We start from the raw sequence: 17045 nt of genomic DNA, 5'->3' as shown, positions 1-17045 counted from the left end.
TTAACCTTCTCCATCTGTTTCCACAGGGCAGGTGTGGTCCTGGGGAGATGGAGATTATGGGAAACTGGGCCGAGGAGGCAGTGACGGCTGCAAGACGCCCAAGCTGGTCGAGAAGCTGCAGGACCTGGACATAGTGAAGGTGTGCTGCGGGAGCCAGTTTTCAGTAGCCCTCACTAAAGATGGACAGGTTTACACCTGGGGGAAGGGAGACAACCAGCGCCTCGGTCACGGCACCGACGAGCACGTCCGCTACCCAAAGCTGCTCGACAGTCTACAGGGTGAGTGAACTTGACCTAAGCAGTGCTTTCCAGAAGCTTACAAAAAACTGACCTCGGCGTGTTGTTCGCAATCAGGAAAGAAAGTCGTGGATGTTGCTGTGGGGTCGACGCACTGCCTGGCCCTCACCGACGATGGAGAGGTGCTCAGCTGGGGTAGCAACGACAAGTTACAGCACTTTGATACGCTGTTTTCCAACAAGAAGCAGCCTAAAGCTCTCCCGGGGCTAAACTCCAAACACATAGTGGGGATCTCCTGTGGTCCCGGACAGGTAAGATACTGGCACTGGCACTGCTGCTTTCTTAATCTTATGATAGTAAAGTAAGAGATACAACTCATTTAACATTTGCTTGTTTTCAGAGCTTTGCCTGGTCCTCCAGCTCTGAGTGGTCTGTGGGGAAGCGCGTGCCCTTTGTGGTGGATGTTTGCCCCATGTCGTTCGAGCAGCTGGACCTCCTCCTGCGGCAGGTCAGCGAGGGCATGGACGGCAGTTCAGACTGGCCCCCCCCACAGGAGAAGGAATGTATGGTAGTCGCCACACTCAACCTGCTCAGGCTACAGGTAGGAAACATCCTGTCATTGTTCTCAGGAGGGAAAATTTCCCTCTGCATATCCCTGTTTTCTGATGGGGCTGATTAATGATTTGATATTCAGTTTTCATCGGCTGGATTATGCACTATGATTCTAGAGTGGAATGCTGCTCACACATCAGGACTTTAGAGTCACATGACGTGATCCGCCCACAGGGACATCATCCAGTGAAAACTCCAAATTTATGCCACCTTGTTTGCAGTTTTCATCTTTTGCAAAGCCTTGGAAAGTTGCTCTTAGACTCCCCAAAAATGCTTTCCTTTCCTTTTTGTTATACTTCTATCTTTGGTTTCTCTGACATTTTGTGTTCATCTCTTTGGTTCTTCAGTTGATTGACATTTTAGAAATTAAAATATCAATCAACTGAAAAATCTAAGAACACAAAGGAAATAAAAATGTTTGCAGTCCTAAGCCTTCCCTGTCTTTCCTCAGCTCCATGCAGCCATCAGTAACCAGGTGGATCCAGAGGAGCTGGGGTTGGGCCTTGGAAGTGTGCTGCTCAACAACCTGAAACAAACAGTGGTGGTGCTAGCCAGCAATGCTGGCGTGCTCAACACGGTGCAAGCAGCTGCACAAGCCGTCCTCCAGAGCGGCTGGTCCGTGCTGCTGCCCACGGCTGAGGAAAGGGCGAGAGCTCTGTCCTCACTCCTGCCTAATGCTGGTGAGTGCAACTCACAGCATCTGCTAGCACTGATTCACCGTAATGAACACTTGATAGTCCATTACCTCTGATCACTTTGATGGAACTTTCTGCAGAGGCTGAGGTTTTAATTTTTATTTCCAGCATCTGGAAACGAGATGAGTGTGAGTCCTGGACGGCGCTTCATGATCGACCTGTTGGTCAGCAGCTTAATGGCTGATGGAGGGCTGGAGTCTGCGCTCAATGCAGCCATCACTGCTGAGATACAGGTCAGTGTGGAGGATGCATGAGTCAGCACTTGTCTGTGTATTTGAGATGCAGATACATTTCTCTTTGGACTGATACCTGGGTGTGACTCTACCCCAGCGCAGAATGTCAGTGCGGTTCATGTTCGTACAGTTTCTCACACTTTATTTCAGCACACGTGCACAGCCTGCTCAGAGCTTCCCTGCTACAAGCCCAGCTTTAACAGTCCCCTTTTCCATGCTGGTTTCTCCATCCGCCATGTTCTGCGCTCCTGCTGCATCACCTCCAAGCAAAAACAGGGAAAAATGTAGACTAACCAACTAGTCTAACACTTTCAAATTAAGTGAAATTTGAGGACTGTTTAATGGAAAATGTCAAAAGCATTTTAAGCAAAGGTATTTGAAACCATTAATCTCATTCTTCAATAATGAATCCTACCTTAAATACGGCTTAACTGTCACACCTTGCATCGTGCATTATGAACATTGCACGTTATGAAGACAGACAATGAAGAAGGAAAAAAATATCATATAAAAACGCTTTACTACAAAAGATGTTCAAAAATATGACAAAATGGCATCCAAAGAAAGTGTGGTGCATTGTACTGTGCATTCTGAACGATGCACAGTTCATTACACCCGTCTCAATAAAAGTTAAAATCTAAAATAATAACTCATCCATCCTTCCATCCTCTTTTGGGGCTGGTTCATGGGGGCAGCACCCTAATCAGAGAAACCCAGACCTCCCTCTCTCCAGCCACCTCCTCCAGCTACACCAGGGGACCAAGGCTCTCCCAGGCCAGCTGAGAAATGTAATCTCTCCAGTGTGTCCTGGGTCTGCCCTGGGGGCCTCCTCCCGGTAGGGTGTACCCAGAACACCTCACCTAGGAGGCGCCCACCTCATCTGGCTCCTTTCAGTGTGGAGGAGTAGCGGCTGTACCCTGTCTCTAAGGGATAGGTTGTATCCACAATCTCATTCTTTCACCTTCAAAATAACTAACAATAATAGGCCTAACAAAAATTTCAGCTCGCATTTGGACATCTGTGAAGCTCACCGGCCAGTCACCCGTCAGGGCCACAACCGCTGGAAATGGGATGACTGCATCAGTTGATCCATCGCTACAAAGTACCATCAGTTAGCATTGCTTAAAGTCTCAGGGGTTAAAAAAATAAAGGAATAAAACAGTCCGTGAATTCTTTGAAGTACTTTCTCCACATGAAATAATTTGGCTTTTTTTTTTTCCATGATAGGATATTGAAGCCAAGAAGGAGGCTCAGAAAGAGAAGGAGATAGATGAACAGGAAGCTAATGCCTCCACCATACACCGGTGTCGCACCATGCTGGACAAAGACCTCATCAACACGGGCATCTATGAGTCGGCAGGGAAGCAAAGCCTGCCCCTGGTGCAGCTCGTTCAGCAGCTTTTGAGGTATCTGCACTTTGAACCAATCGTGCTGCACCTACTCCACTGATGCAGCGTAACCCCTCACTCTCCGCTAGCTTATTCATGGTCTTGACTTCTGCAGGAACATCGCCTCCCAAACCATTGCGAGGCTCAAGGATGTTGCCCGCCGCATCTCAAACTATTTGGAGGCGGAGCATGTCAGTAAGGAGCGCTCGGCATCTCTGGACCTGCTGCTGCGCTTCCAGAGGCTGCTGGTCAGCAAGCTGTACCTGGGAGTCAATGGCACAGAAAATGTTAATGGATACAGTAAGTCTCTTCCAGCTCTTTGGTTTACGTGTTCAGATTAATGCAGGTTAAAAAGGGCTGGGCAATATGGAAAGAAATATTATCACAGATTTATTTTTTTCCATAGCAGCTGATATCAATATACATCATGATACACATCACGTCACTATATCATTGTCAAGCTTCAAGGTTCCTTTTAAATGTGCTATACAACCTTATATGTTTTTAAATAAATAACACAGGCATGTATAATAAACAGAAATCTAAATTCTGACCAGTCAAAAGCTTCAAGTGTTACAGAAGAACATTAACTAAATGGAAAACTACATTCTGGCCTTTGTTAAAACAGCAGCAGAAAGTCAGTGTGTGATTTCTCTGGTGCTTTTGTAGATCCTGAGCTCCTGGGTGTTGGCTCGTTGTTAAAAAAGTACATCGCTTTGTTGTGCACTCACATTGGAGACATCCTTCCAGTGGCAACAAGTATCGCTTCTACTGGTCGCCGCCACTTTGCTGAGGTCTCTCGTGTCATTGAAGGAGATCTAACGGGTAAATAAATTTCCTCAGAAGTGTATTTGCAGCATGAATTACATGCGTGCTTTGAAGATTCTTGTGACAGTACTGAATGCTGGTCTGTTTGTTCTTTGGTAGGAGTGCTCCTGCCTGAGCTGGTGGTGTCCATCATCCTTCTCCTCACTATTGATGCTGGTCTGATGCAGGAGACCGGCTCAATCCCTCTCCTCGCTGGACTCCTGGAACACTTGGACCGTTTCAACCACCTGGCTCCAGGACATGAGAGGGATGATAATGAGGATCTGGCCTGGCCAGGCATTATGGGTAAAACAACATCTGTGTCTTACTCAACAGAGATGCTAGATTTTAGGGTGAAGATTAGATTTTACTCGGTGCATTTGTGTTTGGACTGTAACTAGATTTTCTGCTGTATTGGCAGGGTCTTTCTTTACAGGACAAAGCTCCAAGAACAATGAGGATGTTTCACTCATCCGCAAAGCTGACCTGGAGAATCACAACAAAGATGGCGGCTTCTGGACCGTAATAGATGGAAAAGTCTATGACATCAAAGACTTTCAGGCTCAGTCCCAGTCACTAACAGGAAACAGTATCCTGGGTGAGGCTAAACAGTAGTTGTTAGAATGAAATGTGACATAATTTAATTGTTTTTTTTTTTTAATTCTTGATCTGCATCAGAAAGGACAGAAAAAATGCATTTCAGACCAGGGGGCTAAAAATAACCAAACTGAAGCTCTAAGACTTGGAGTGGATTTCCTCAAAGAGTTATAGGAGAGCTAATGCTGGCTAATGCCAGAGCTCATGCCATTTGTTCTTTGTGGTCTAACAGCCCAGTTTGCAGGAGAGGACCCTGTGGTTGCTTTGGAAGCTGCCCTACAGTTTGAAGACACTAGAGAGTCCATGCAGGCCTTCTGTGTTGGCCAGTATATGGAGGTACCAATTGTCTTTTAATAAATGTTATAGGCACACCTTTTTTCCTTTTTATAGTGGTTCTAGCCTTTGATATTGGAACGTTTGATCATTTTCAGCCTAACCAGGAGACCGTCACCACTCCAGACCTCAGCAGCCTATCGTCTCCACTTATTGACACTGAGAGGAACCTGGGGCTGCTGCTGGGTCTGCACGCTTCTTACCTGGGCAAGAGCACTCCCCTGTCCCCCATGGAGATCGAATGTGCCAGTGGGTTTAATAATTTTAAATCAGCCTGGTTTAAAAATTCAAACTTATAGTTGAAATGAATTTAAACATAAATCTTTTCTCCCTGTGCACAGAATGGCTCCAGTCCTCCATATTCTCAGGAGGTCTGCAGACCAGTCAGATCCACTACAACTACAATGAAGAGAAGGATGAAGATCACTGCAGCTCCCTGGGCACAACCACTTCCGATAAGGCCAAACTTTACTCCCGCAGAATAACCCTCAGTGACCACGCACAGCCTTTCCTGCAAGCCATTGCTGACAACAACACTCAGGACCACACTGTGAAGGTACAAACATGGCAGAAACAACAGAAGAGGTTGGTACAATGTAAGCAGGAGGCTGTGGGGTAATCATTTCATATTTTGCTTTTTGTTTGGGATATTTTAGGACTTCCTATGCCAAATAGAGCGTTGCTGTAAGCAGTACCACCTTATTACGCCTATCACCTTCCCCCCGGAGCACCCTCTGGAGGAAGTTGGCCGCCTGCTGCTCTGCTGCCTCCTCAAGCATCAAGACCTCGGTAACTTAGCAACTGCATCCAGACTGGTCGCCTGAGGAGGAATTAGAGGCTAATTATGGCTCGCTAAAATGTTTTTTTTTTTCTTGTTTTTAATTATGCTAAGATTCATACGTTTCTTTTGTGTAAGACTTGTATTATGACACAGATACTGTCACATAGATGCAGAGATGTGTTTGAACAGCAGTTTGAAGTAAAATCTTTTCCCATCACAGGTCACGTTGCTCTCTCACTTGTCAGTCAATGTGCCTTGGGTGTGGACCAAGGAAAGCAGCGGTCCCTCCCTAAATCTGTGATTGACGTGTGCCGCATGGTCTACCAGGCAAAGTGTTCTTTAATTAAGGTCTGATTTCCCCTTGTAAAATATTTAGGCGTCATGTGCAGTTAACCTGTGATACAAAAGAAAGCAGCAGGACGAATGGAGATGTTGATGCAATGTTTGCTTTGTGTGGCTTATTATAGACCCATCAGGAACAAGGCCGGTCTTATAAGGAGGTGTGCGCCCCTGTTATCGAACGTCTGCGCTTTTTATTTAATGAGCTGCGTCCAGCTGTAAGCAACGACCTGTCTATAGTGTCCAAACTGAAGCTGCTGAGCTCTCAGCCGCGTTGGAGGAGCATCACCCAGAAGCTCATCAGGGACCGTAGGAAAAAAAGAGGTGGGTCATTCGAAACCTACTGCCAGGTAACAGTTTTTTATTTTCCTGTGCATCTGCTGTTTTTAAATGTAAATGTTTTCTTTTTCTTAGTGCCCAAGAAGTCAGAGTCTGCTGATATAGAAGAACCAAAGCTGGAGAGTGAAGGGACCAATGAAGAGGAACTTAATGTTCACATCAGCCCAACTCCTGCTGACAGGAAATCCCCCACTGACAAAACACCCAAGGTAGTTTAACAGGATGAGCTCATAAGATTAAAAAATGGACCAAAACATAAAGAAGGTGGCTTTTAAAATCCATTCATAAAAAATCTGGAAAATTAGCAGCAATTCACCTTGAGACACACGAGTAAAGATAAAGAGTTTGGCTCAGACAGAATTTGTAGATTAATTTATTTATGTTGCACTTTGCATCCTCCAGATTACAGTTAAAATGTCACAGTAAAAATGGCAGAGAGAGTGAGTGTCTGCAAAGCTTGATGTCCATGTATTATTTAATGTTGTTGCAGCAAGACAAGTGGCAGCCGCTTCTCAACACTGTAGCCGGTGTCCAGAAGTACCGCTGGCTGAAACACAGTGTTCAAGGTGCCTTCTCTCAGTCCAGCCTCATGGCCACCATTGTGGAGTTTGCACTGAAAGAGGAGCCACTGGATGTGGAGAAAATGAGAAAATGCCTCCTTAAGCAGGTGAGGGTCAATGTGTGATAATGTTTTAAAGCATGTTGTATGATACAGATGGAAAAGGATAAACTCTTTCTTCTTAAGCTGGAGAGGGCTGAAGTCAGGCTGGAAGGCATCGACACCATGCTGAAGCTGGCCTCTAAAAGCTTCCTGCTGCCGTCTGTGCAGTATGCAATGCTCTGCGGCTGGCAGAGGGTCATACCGGAAGGGACCAATATTGGGTAGGTCACCAGGTTTAAATCTATGCTAGAATGACTCGTATTATAGATTATTGCGGTACAGTTATTACCTCCGCCAAGGAGGTTATGTTTTTGGTAGTGCATTCGTGAGCGCATGTGCCATTCTGTCTGTAAACACGATGTCTGGAAAAGTTTCTAATGAATTCTGATAAAGCTTTGTAGAGGTCAGAGGTCATGTTAATTCATTAAAATTAGGCGTACATCCACTTCTTCGAGGTCAGCTTTATGATTTGTTGGTTAAACATGGACAGAAAGCCTCATAACTTAGAAACTGATTCTTACAAGTGTGGTGTGTTTATATAATCAAATAATAGAAAGTACAGCGTAAAGATTTAATGTCATCTTTGACCTCTGACCTCACTTTTATATTTCACATTGGCCTTTATTTCAAATTGACCCCAAAATGTGTTTTATCTTTAAAGACAGTATTGTCAAGAGAATGAGAATGATCTGCCCTGGTTAGTTAGAAATATATGCAATATTATAATAAGCTCAACTTATTCATGTCCACTTATTTACAAATACCTGTTATCCACGACCTGCTCCTGCATGTTTGTATAATCAGAGTAAACGTCTGTCATTTTTGCTGCACTACAAACTTAAAGTCCTTTTAAAAAGAACAAAGAAAACAAAATGATTACATAGAAAATACGAATGTATTACATTTTATAAATGTTTGCACATTCTGCCCAGAGAGGGAGCTGCTTTGATGGAGGTTCTGAGTGCTTCTTGTTCTGATGTTGGTGTTTGTGTTTTGGTCTCAGAGAGCCCCTGTCTGACTGCCTGAAGGATGTAGATCTGATTCCTCCCTTCAACCGCATGCTTTTGGAGGTGACGTTTGGAAAGTTGTATTCCTGGGCCATCCAGAACATTCGCCACATCCTGCTTGAAGCAAGCGCTCGCTTCAAAGAGCTAGGTGAGCACTGAAAATAAGTGGTTAATTAATACACTATTGTATAATCTTAGACCTGCTGTAGACAGTCTATCTGAATGACCACCTGTTCTTGTGACCAGGTGTGCAGCCTGTTCCCTTGCAGACCATCACAAATGAGAACCCGGCAGGACCAAGCCTTGGAACCATTCCGCAGGCCCGCTTCCTTCTGGCCATGATACACATGCTGTCTCTGAAACACGGGTCTAACAGCCTCAGTCTCTTGCTCAATTCAGGCATATTGGCCCTAACACAGAGTATTCTCAGACTGATAGGTGAGTAGTGTCCAGTCAAATACACACAGACCACCCACAATGGACTCAGAGGGGGTGTGTTCATATTGTTTACACAGGGTTGAAGCAGTGTCTCTTTTCTGATGGTGCTGTTCCAGGTCCCAGCACAGACAGCAGCGAGGAGGACCTGAGTTTATGTGCACATGGAGGCTCAGCCACAGTCCTGGAGGAGTCCAGAAAGGAGGCAGCTCCCACCCCCCTACCTGCCTCTGGACCAGAGCTGGCTGCCATGATGAAGATAGGCACCAGAGTCATGAGGGGAGTTGATTGGAAATGGGGTGATCAGGTACCTGAATCCATTTTACTCTAGCTGATTATTTTATGGACTATTGAGTATTCAACCCTGTACTTGCTATCTTCAGGATGGTCCAGCACCAGGCCTTGGCAGGGTCATCGGGGAGTTGGGTGAGGATGGTTGGATCCGGGTTCAGTGGGATACAGGCAGCACAAACTCCTACAGGATGGGCAAAGAGGGCAAGTACGACCTTAAACTTGCGGAGCCACCACCAGCAGCCCAGCCCCCCGCTGAGGACTCAGACACAGAGGATGATACAGGTAAGTTGAAAGTGTAGCCTCGGGGCAAAGTGTGATGTTCCAGCTATGACCTAATTTAATGTCCTCTCCTTTATACAGAGGGTGAGCTGATTGAGAAGAGCAGCCACCCAACAGCAATGATGCTCACCAGCACAGTGAACCTGCTGAAGACGCTGTCACTTTCAGCTGGGATCCATGCAGAGGTGCTTCAGCCAGATGCTACACGGACTCTGTGTGGGTTGCTCAGGATGCTGGTGGAAAGTGGAGCTAATGACAAGTCTGGTAATTGAATTGCCATATTTTTTTTTGTTTTTTTTTGTCTTTCTCCTTTTTTTTTTTTGGGTAAGGCTTTATATTGAGTAGCATCTTATTCCAACCCCCCCCCCCCCCCCCCCCCCCCCCCCCCCCCCGTGCTGTCAGGTTGTCACTCGCACAGATTGGTGTCCCAGGAGCAGCACAGGAGCTGGTGTACCCTCGGCTTCATACGCAGCATCGCTCTCATGCCACAGATGTGCAGCACCCTCAGCACGTCTGCATGGATTGGACTGCTCATCCGAATTGTTGAGGGACACCAGTCCTTTAATGCTATAACCCTGCAGAGACAGGTGGGGTATCATGATTGATTTGCTTCCTCTACTATTAATGATACCACTCTCTAGTTCTAGAAAACTATAAAAATCTTGTTATGTAGAGGAATGTGTTTTCCCTTGTTAAATATGGCTATAAGAAGCATATTAATAAATTATTGGCAGTTCTAAACAGGATAGTGAAAGGAAAAGCCCATCATTGCCTAAAATACAGAGAAACTAGTCAAACATGAACTAACCAGATGTTAGTTAATCCTGTTTTGATTAGCAGTTAAATTTAGAATTTTTAATTGATCAGTGAATTAGTCACAGAATCTCTGTGGAGATCTCATCCCTTCTCTCGTCCATCCTGCGTTTCCAGATCTTGGCACTACGTCTTCTGCAGGCGGTCCTGCCTTCGTGGGACAAAATGGAGCGCTCTCAGGACATGAAGTTCCTGGTGGAGAAGTTGTTCAGTTTCTTGGGAAGCCTGCTGAGCACCTGCTCGTCAGATCTGCCGCTTCTCCGAGGTGCTGGCACGGCTCAGGCTTAAAGTAACAAATCTGATGCGTTCATCGTCGTATGTAATTTTAATATGTTGTCCCTCAACCCCCCCCCCCCCGACAGAAGGTTCCCTGAGAAGGAGGAAGTCCCGCCCACAGGCATCTCTAACAGCCACTCACAGCAGCACACTAGCAGAGGAGATCGTGGCTGTCCTGCGTACTCTGCACTCGCTCGGCCAGTGGAACAGCCTGATAAACGATTACATCAACAGCCAGCTGAGCTCCATCGCAGATGTTATGGCAGGCTGCCAGTCTGAAGCGGTAAGATTTATTGCAGCATTATGGGTCCAATTACCGTGTTGATAAATGTTAACTCACAGTGCTTTCATTCTGCCAGTCTGCTCTAACAAAGTGGTTATTGTAAATGTCCATAACTGTCAGTGCTTCCTGGAGGAGTATTTTCCTGATTTGGAGGGTCCCAGAGTGGGCAGTCTGATGGCAGTGCTGGCAGTGATTGGTGGAATCGATGGGCGCCTCAGGCTTGGCGGCCAGGTCGTTCATGAGGAGTATGGAGAGGGAACAGTCACACGTATCACCCCGAAAGGGCGCATCACTGTCCAGTTTCATGAGATGAGGACCTGCAGGGTTTGCTTGCTCAGTCATCTGAAAACGGTACGGGATAATGTTAAGATGTTCACGGATGCATCAAAGCTGGCTTTACTCAACAGTCTGGCTCAATTTATTGTCTCATTTCTTTTTCTTTTAGCTTCCTGCCATATCCTTCAGTGTGCAGAACCTGCCGTTCACTGAGCCCATGCTGGAAGTTTGGGCCCAGCTGGTCAGCCTGGCTGGAAGCAAACTGGAAAAACAGCGCATGAAGAAGTCACTTAGTCGAGGGCTAACAGGTGCAGAGACTTGATGGTCTTGCATGTAACTGACGAACCAGCCTTTAAAAACATTCATTGCCTTTTTTTTTTTTTTTTTAACATCAGTATCTTTTAAGTGTCCTGGCCACATGTAAGAATTTGCTTTGACTGAATGCTGAAAGTAAAGTTTGGTGGGTGTAATCAAAGCTGTTGTTTCCAGCCGACCAGGTGGACATCCAGTTGCTGCGGTGCCAGCAACTGAGGCTGTATATTTTGAAGGCAGCTCGGGCCCTGCTGTCTCATCAGGACAAACTCAGGCAGATCCTCTCCCAGCCAGCAGTGGTAGACATAGGACCCAACCCCAGTGGTAAGACCTCGTCCCAATGAAAGGTTGCGCTAATTAATCTTAAAAACGGACCGGGTGGATGTTTAGCAAGTTGCTGGTCAGTGTTTAGATCATTCTTCATTTACCTTTTAAGTGAAATTGTAGAATTTGATCTAGTTTTTAATCTAGGTAAACTTGTCGGTCTCTCTGTGTGCAGAGGATCCAGTGGCATCATCTCCTGATGTTGGTGACTTGTCTCCTGAGGGACCTCTGCCTCCACTGATCCTCCTGCAGCAGCTACTTTCGGCTGCTACGCAGCCCTCCCCCATCAAAGCTATTTTTGACAGGCAAGAGATGGAGGTATGTCAGTAGAGCTCACTACAGATAGCTGATGTTGGCAGTAATGTTGCTGATGTATTAGGTGTGACCTCAGCATTATCTATGTGTCTGTAGGCGGCAGCTCTGGCAGTGTGTCAATACCTGGCTGTGGAATCTGCCCACCCATCTTCACCGCTGTTTGAGGAGAGCAGCTCCAGTGAAGCCACCACACCCATCACAACACAGCATATCAGACCACCCAAACAGAAGAAACAGAAGACCTCTCCTGTCCCCCCCTTACCCATAGTCGCTCAGATCATGGAGATGGGCTTCCCACGGAAAAACATTGAGCTTGCCTTGAAGTCTCTGTCTGGAACTACAGGCAGTGCCTCTGGTGTCCCAGGTATCGTAACACATTACAGAAACTGAGTTGGTACACTGGAATGCTGGCTAGATGCAAGCATGTCTGGAAATGTGCTCACCTACTTCAGAGGCCTCTTAGGTCAGGAAATATTCATAGTATAAAGACCAAAAATTTAATGGGCTCATTAAATATGCTAAAGTTCCATCCATCGATCCATTCGCTTCTACTCATCCTGTTCAGGGTCGCGGGGGAGATGGAGCCTATCCCAGCTGTCATAGGGCGAGAGGCAGGGTACACCCTGAACAGGTCGCCAGCCTGTCGCAGGGCCAACACAGAGAGACAAACAACCTTTCACACTCACATTCACACCTATGGGCAATTTAGTGTAGCCAATTAACCTAACCCCAGTAAATGCATGTCTTTGGACTGTGGGAGGAAACCGGAGTACCCGGAGGAAACCCACGCAGACACGGGGAGAACATGCAAACTCCACACAGTGAGAGGGAGAAGCCTGGGCCAAGGTGGAATCGAACCCAGACCTTTCAGATGTTATTCTAACTGTGAGGCAGCAGTGCTAACCCATATACTAAAGTCACTAAAGTTATATGAAGTTACAAAGTTATACTAAAGTTATTGTGCATAAAAAAACAGCTGATTCTGAGCAGGCACTGATTGGTTTTTCATGGAAATGATCCCTGTTTGCTTCATGATGCTTTGAGCTGTACCTCAGGAGAGTAACTGAGCATATCTGTCAGGTGTTGAGGCTCTGGTGACCTGGCTGATTGACCATCCAGACATGCACGTCACCGAGCTGTCAGATGCTGACACTGTGTCTGATGAATACTCTGATGAGGAGGTGCTGGAGGAGCCGGAGGAGGCAGAGCCGGCGTTTTCTGTGGTGTGTTCCTTTCTCTTTTATTTCTGGTGTGACCCACACAGTCACCTGTCCCTCAGCCTGTCAAATTCATGATTTATTAATACCTTGATATGTGACAAAAATAGATGTCTGTCCCATTAGCCTGCAGGTGCAGTGGTGACTGAAAGCCAGACATTTAAGAAGAGATCTGATTTCCAAAGCAATGATGATTATGCTGTTTATGTGAGGGAGAACATTCAGGTGAGAACGTTGGCTTTTGAAGGTTTTCTGAATCTGCATCACAGACGTGTAGAATTAGTGCGATGACTCACTGGCTTCCCTGCAGGTGGGGATGATGGTCAAGTGCTGCAGAACATACGAGGAAGTGTATGATGGAGATGTCGGGAAAGTGATTAAGCTGGACAGAGATGGCCTTCATGACTTAAATGTTCAGTGTGACTGGCAACACAAAGGAGGAACGTACTGGGTTCGCTACATCCACATCGAGCTGCTTGGTAAGCTGATTGTTAACGTGACACTGTCCAGGTATGGCGACGATGACAGGAGGTGAATAGATCTAAGAAAAAAGCATCTCTGATGTTGCTGTTTCAGGATTCCCACCACAAAGTTCTCCTTCCCACATAAAGATTGGTGACAAAGTGAGGGTGAAGCCCACAGTCACCACACCAAAGTACAAGTGGGGCTCGGTCACACACAGGAGTGTGGGGGTGGTGAAAGGTAAGCCGAGTCACTCGAACCTCTAAACTGACCATCTTCTGTTTTTCTTCCATTGCTGTAACCTGAATTTTCTGTTTATCGCACTGATGAGGCTGCATGGTTTGTTTTCAGCTTTTAGTGCCAACGGAAAAGATGTGATTGTAGACTTCCCGCAGCAGTCCCATTGGACTGGTTTGTTGTCGGAGATGGAACTGGTGCCCAGTGTTCATCCTGGAGTGAGGTAAAAAATTGTATTTTAGTATGTTGTGAGTAGGGATGTGACTTATTTGGCCAGATGTTTAAATATTGCTGTCCTCAGTAGTCAGTAGCAGAAATACTAGTTGGTTAAACAAATTATTCACATTTTTTTGCCCCTCAGGCTAAAAGGCAGATGAGGTATCATTGTTACCCTGCTGGGTTGCTGACCAGCTTTCAGCTTTGTGAATGCAATAACTCGATAACGATGTCACCTAGGATTTTCAAATTGATGCAGCTTTACGTGGACAACTTAGTTCTTACCACAATAATGCCAATCACAGACAGTAACTCAGTGGATGATATTTATTATGATATAGCATTTCTTCTTTTGAATTGATAAGGTGAATAAAGCCACTGAGGTTCACGTGCACCATTAAGATCTACTGAGACCTGTAATTATGTGTTATAGTATTCATTATTACGCCACCCACCACTAGCTGGAGGTCTCGCTCTGTGATAAGAAGCTGTAAACAAAGTGAAAATCCAGTCTTGACTGCATAAACCAGCGTAGTGCTGGAGTGCTTTGATGTGGAAAAAGAACAGCTGCAGGTCAGCGTAAACTGACCGCCACTCGACTGGAGCGACTCATAAATGTGTCCTACACGGGCGTTGACCTGCAGGGAAAGAACGCTGCGTCATGTATGGAAGCGATCACCAAAGATTAACAGTCAAAAGGTTCTTAACTACATACATAGTAGTTATATGGCCAGTGTTTTCTTATTAACTCGGCTGTTTGTCGTAGCCTTGGCGTTGGTGGCGTCTGTTCCACAAAAACTTTAATCTTGCCCATAACTTGAACAGTGTGACCTAGGATGTTCAAATTCACACCATAGATTCATACTGTTCAATCTAGACCCATCAAACTTCACACACTTGTTCACTGACTTTACTATAATGGCACTTTTTAGACTAGTTATCTGTTTTAAGTTTTAACTACATCCCTTTTTTAATGGTTTGAGCACAACAAAGTCAAATTAGCCAATTATATTTCAAGAGAAAGCATTTGTATAGTTGATGTCTCCGAAGCTGAGAAGCTCACAGTCAAATAGATGGACCAGGAGCACCACAGTACCTTTACATGCAACCCCTGTGCTTTCTCCAGGTGTGATGGCTGCCAGATGTTTCCTATTAATGGCCCCAGATTCAAATGTAGAAACTGTGATGACTTTGACTTCTGTGAAAACTGCTTCAAGACACGCAAACACAACACCAGGCATTCCTTTGGCAGGATCAACGAGCCCGGTTAGTCATACACTCACCAAAATAGCACCTGTGCTGCTTCCTTTCCTGGCGTGCGTGTTTGTGTGTGTGAACCTGTCCTCCACCTTTTCCACAAACAGGCCAGTCTCCAGCTTTCTGCGGCCGTTCGGGAAAACAGCTCAAGAAGCACCACAACAGCCAGCGTGGAATGCTGATCGACGATTGGTCTCGAGCCGTCAAGAGCCTCAACGTGTCATCGTCGGTTAACCAGGCCTCGCGCCTCATTGACTGCAGTGATCAATGTTGGCAGTCCTCTGGCTCACAGGGGAAGGTGGAGTGAATTGCACAGTTTAATAAGCCGGATGACAGTTTGCTTTATTAAAACGTAAGCATCACCTGACAGGCTGTGCTTTGTTTTCTTTGCAGCACTGGATTCGTCTCGAGCTTTTCCCAGACGTTCTCGTTCACAGGCTGAAGATGATTGTAGACCCAGCAGACAGCAGCTACATGCCCTCCTTAGTGGTGGTATCAGGTGAGTGCAGACTTTCTAATTTTTGTTTTTGTAAAACGATACTAATATTGGTATTTTATTGCCCCTTTTTGAGGAGATGGTTTAATTTTACACTTTGAGACTTTCTGGTGCACAACAGTGTGTTTGCTTTTTTTGTTTTCCGGCTTTTTTTTTATCATTCTGACGTTTTCTTCATATACAGGTGGAAGCTCTTTGAACAACTTGATTGAACTCAAGACAATTAACATCAATCCTACTGACACCACTGTCCTCCTCCTCAGCGACTGCACTGAGGTTTGTCTGCTTCAGTAACTGACAGCCTCTAATCTTTTATTTTTTTCTTAAATGTTGTAATAACGGCACATAATATCCTCCCCCCAGTATCACAGGTACATTGAGATCGCAATCAAGCAGTGCCGCAGCTCTGGTATCGATTGTAAGATTCATGGACTCAGCATTATGGGGCGTATCAGAGCTGAGGATGAAGACCTGGCTACAGTCCCTTTCCTGGCCTCTGACAATGAAGAAGAGGATGACGAAAAAACAGCAGCTGGGAGGTGAGATGGAGCAAAGAATAAATATCTGAATGTCCAGTTTTCTCCATATCTGATGTGCTGTGATTGCAGATGTTTTTTGTCTTAAATTTAGCATTTAAAAAAATCTGTTGGAGTCTTTCTGCTGCTGGAGGTCAGCATGCTTGTTTCACATCAGTTGACCTGAGGGACACTTCCCCATATATCCCTCACACCAGAGGTATTTCCTGGGGAAGCCTACGATTATGTGGTCTGTCATTTAGTCTCTCACTGAGCCTACGGGTGTTTGGATGAATGAACTGAAGCAGCAGGGAAAAGGACATTCGAGTAGCCCAATTGCATTTAGTAATGTTATGCTGTTGCTAACCAATGATAAATAAAGTACTTCTTACCATTAATGCGACTTCTGGTGCTGCAGGTTTTGCTGATGGCTTTGTAGTCTGGTTGATACGTGGTGAGGTTAAGCTTCATGCAGGAGTTGAGACTTCCATCCGTTAAACGTGATCGTAGGTTGGTCTTAATGTTCTTTAGATGTGAGAAAGACTGCTCACATGCATACGTAGAGCCAAACATTGTTAGTACAGCAATACTCACACGCTGCAGTGTGTGGTATGTGACGGGAAGTGCTTTCCAAGTTTTGACAATCAGCTGGTCTGCGGGTTGAAGTTTTTTCATTTCTCCCCACTTGTGTTTGCTCGCCAACTCTGCTTGCTGTCGTGCAAGTCTTTCCAAATCTTCATTTAGTGACTTGAATTTATTCACCCACATGTCTGAGGCCTTCAGGTCAGCAACTTGTAGCTCAAAATCTCGCCGACAGAGGCATGTCTTTTATTCGTTTCATTATCTTGTCTTTATCCGAAAAGTCGTCAAAAAGTTCACTGGCGACATCAAGCATGAATGTTTTGGCATACTCACCATCTGTGAATGGCTTTCCGTTTCTCACAATTGCTAAAGCACCAGCAAAGCTAGCCGAATTCCAGTCACCTTGTTGGGTCCAAACACGAAGTTGC

The 17045-nt window shown here is 45.6% G+C and overlaps 1 protein-coding gene across 4 annotated transcripts in view; it reads left to right on the top strand.

Moving 5' to 3' along the window:
- Nucleotides 1-17045, top strand: part of herc2 (HECT and RLD domain containing E3 ubiquitin protein ligase 2) — a 59685-nt gene that overhangs the window by 17165 nt on the left and 25475 nt on the right. For 3 of the 4 annotated variants that reach the window (XM_030728427.1, XM_030728428.1, XM_030728426.1), the window contains 42 exons: nucleotides 27-278; nucleotides 354-547; nucleotides 637-837; nucleotides 1300-1528; nucleotides 1652-1776; nucleotides 3004-3182; nucleotides 3280-3464; nucleotides 3834-3989; nucleotides 4092-4277; nucleotides 4393-4569; nucleotides 4801-4904; nucleotides 5000-5150; nucleotides 5243-5457; nucleotides 5558-5690; nucleotides 5903-6030; nucleotides 6150-6345; nucleotides 6436-6569; nucleotides 6851-7027; nucleotides 7106-7242; nucleotides 8025-8176; nucleotides 8275-8466; nucleotides 8583-8770; nucleotides 8847-9039; nucleotides 9118-9300; nucleotides 9439-9623; nucleotides 9967-10114; nucleotides 10212-10408; nucleotides 10529-10759; nucleotides 10854-10992; nucleotides 11174-11320; nucleotides 11496-11638; nucleotides 11732-11999; nucleotides 12716-12858; nucleotides 12979-13077; nucleotides 13163-13331; nucleotides 13429-13554; nucleotides 13666-13774; nucleotides 14894-15033; nucleotides 15132-15322; nucleotides 15418-15523; nucleotides 15705-15796; nucleotides 15884-16059. In XM_030728427.1, the coding sequence (XP_030584287.1) occupies nucleotides 27-278; nucleotides 354-547; nucleotides 637-837; nucleotides 1300-1528; nucleotides 1652-1776; nucleotides 3004-3182; nucleotides 3280-3464; nucleotides 3834-3989; nucleotides 4092-4277; nucleotides 4393-4569; nucleotides 4801-4904; nucleotides 5000-5150; nucleotides 5243-5457; nucleotides 5558-5690; nucleotides 5903-6030; nucleotides 6150-6345; nucleotides 6436-6569; nucleotides 6851-7027; nucleotides 7106-7242; nucleotides 8025-8176; nucleotides 8275-8466; nucleotides 8583-8770; nucleotides 8847-9039; nucleotides 9118-9300; nucleotides 9439-9623; nucleotides 9967-10114; nucleotides 10212-10408; nucleotides 10529-10759; nucleotides 10854-10992; nucleotides 11174-11320; nucleotides 11496-11638; nucleotides 11732-11999; nucleotides 12716-12858; nucleotides 12979-13077; nucleotides 13163-13331; nucleotides 13429-13554; nucleotides 13666-13774; nucleotides 14894-15033; nucleotides 15132-15322; nucleotides 15418-15523; nucleotides 15705-15796; nucleotides 15884-16059 (6976 nt within the window). The remainder of the gene's footprint in view (nucleotides 1-26; nucleotides 279-353; nucleotides 548-636; nucleotides 838-1299; nucleotides 1529-1651; nucleotides 1777-3003; nucleotides 3183-3279; nucleotides 3465-3833; nucleotides 3990-4091; nucleotides 4278-4392; nucleotides 4570-4800; nucleotides 4905-4999; nucleotides 5151-5242; nucleotides 5458-5557; nucleotides 5691-5902; nucleotides 6031-6149; nucleotides 6346-6435; nucleotides 6570-6850; nucleotides 7028-7105; nucleotides 7243-8024; nucleotides 8177-8274; nucleotides 8467-8582; nucleotides 8771-8846; nucleotides 9040-9117; nucleotides 9301-9438; nucleotides 9624-9966; nucleotides 10115-10211; nucleotides 10409-10528; nucleotides 10760-10853; nucleotides 10993-11173; nucleotides 11321-11495; nucleotides 11639-11731; nucleotides 12000-12715; nucleotides 12859-12978; nucleotides 13078-13162; nucleotides 13332-13428; nucleotides 13555-13665; nucleotides 13775-14893; nucleotides 15034-15131; nucleotides 15323-15417; nucleotides 15524-15704; nucleotides 15797-15883; nucleotides 16060-17045) is intronic. The other variant, XM_030728429.1, reaches the window with a different exon arrangement.

Source organism: Archocentrus centrarchus, chromosome 4 (assembly GCF_007364275.1).
Source record: "Archocentrus centrarchus isolate MPI-CPG fArcCen1 chromosome 4, fArcCen1, whole genome shotgun sequence".
Lineage (NCBI taxonomy): Eukaryota > Metazoa > Chordata > Actinopteri > Cichliformes > Cichlidae > Archocentrus > Archocentrus centrarchus.
Note: the sequence above shows the minus strand (reverse complement) of the source record. Positions and strands in the feature narration are given on the sequence as shown.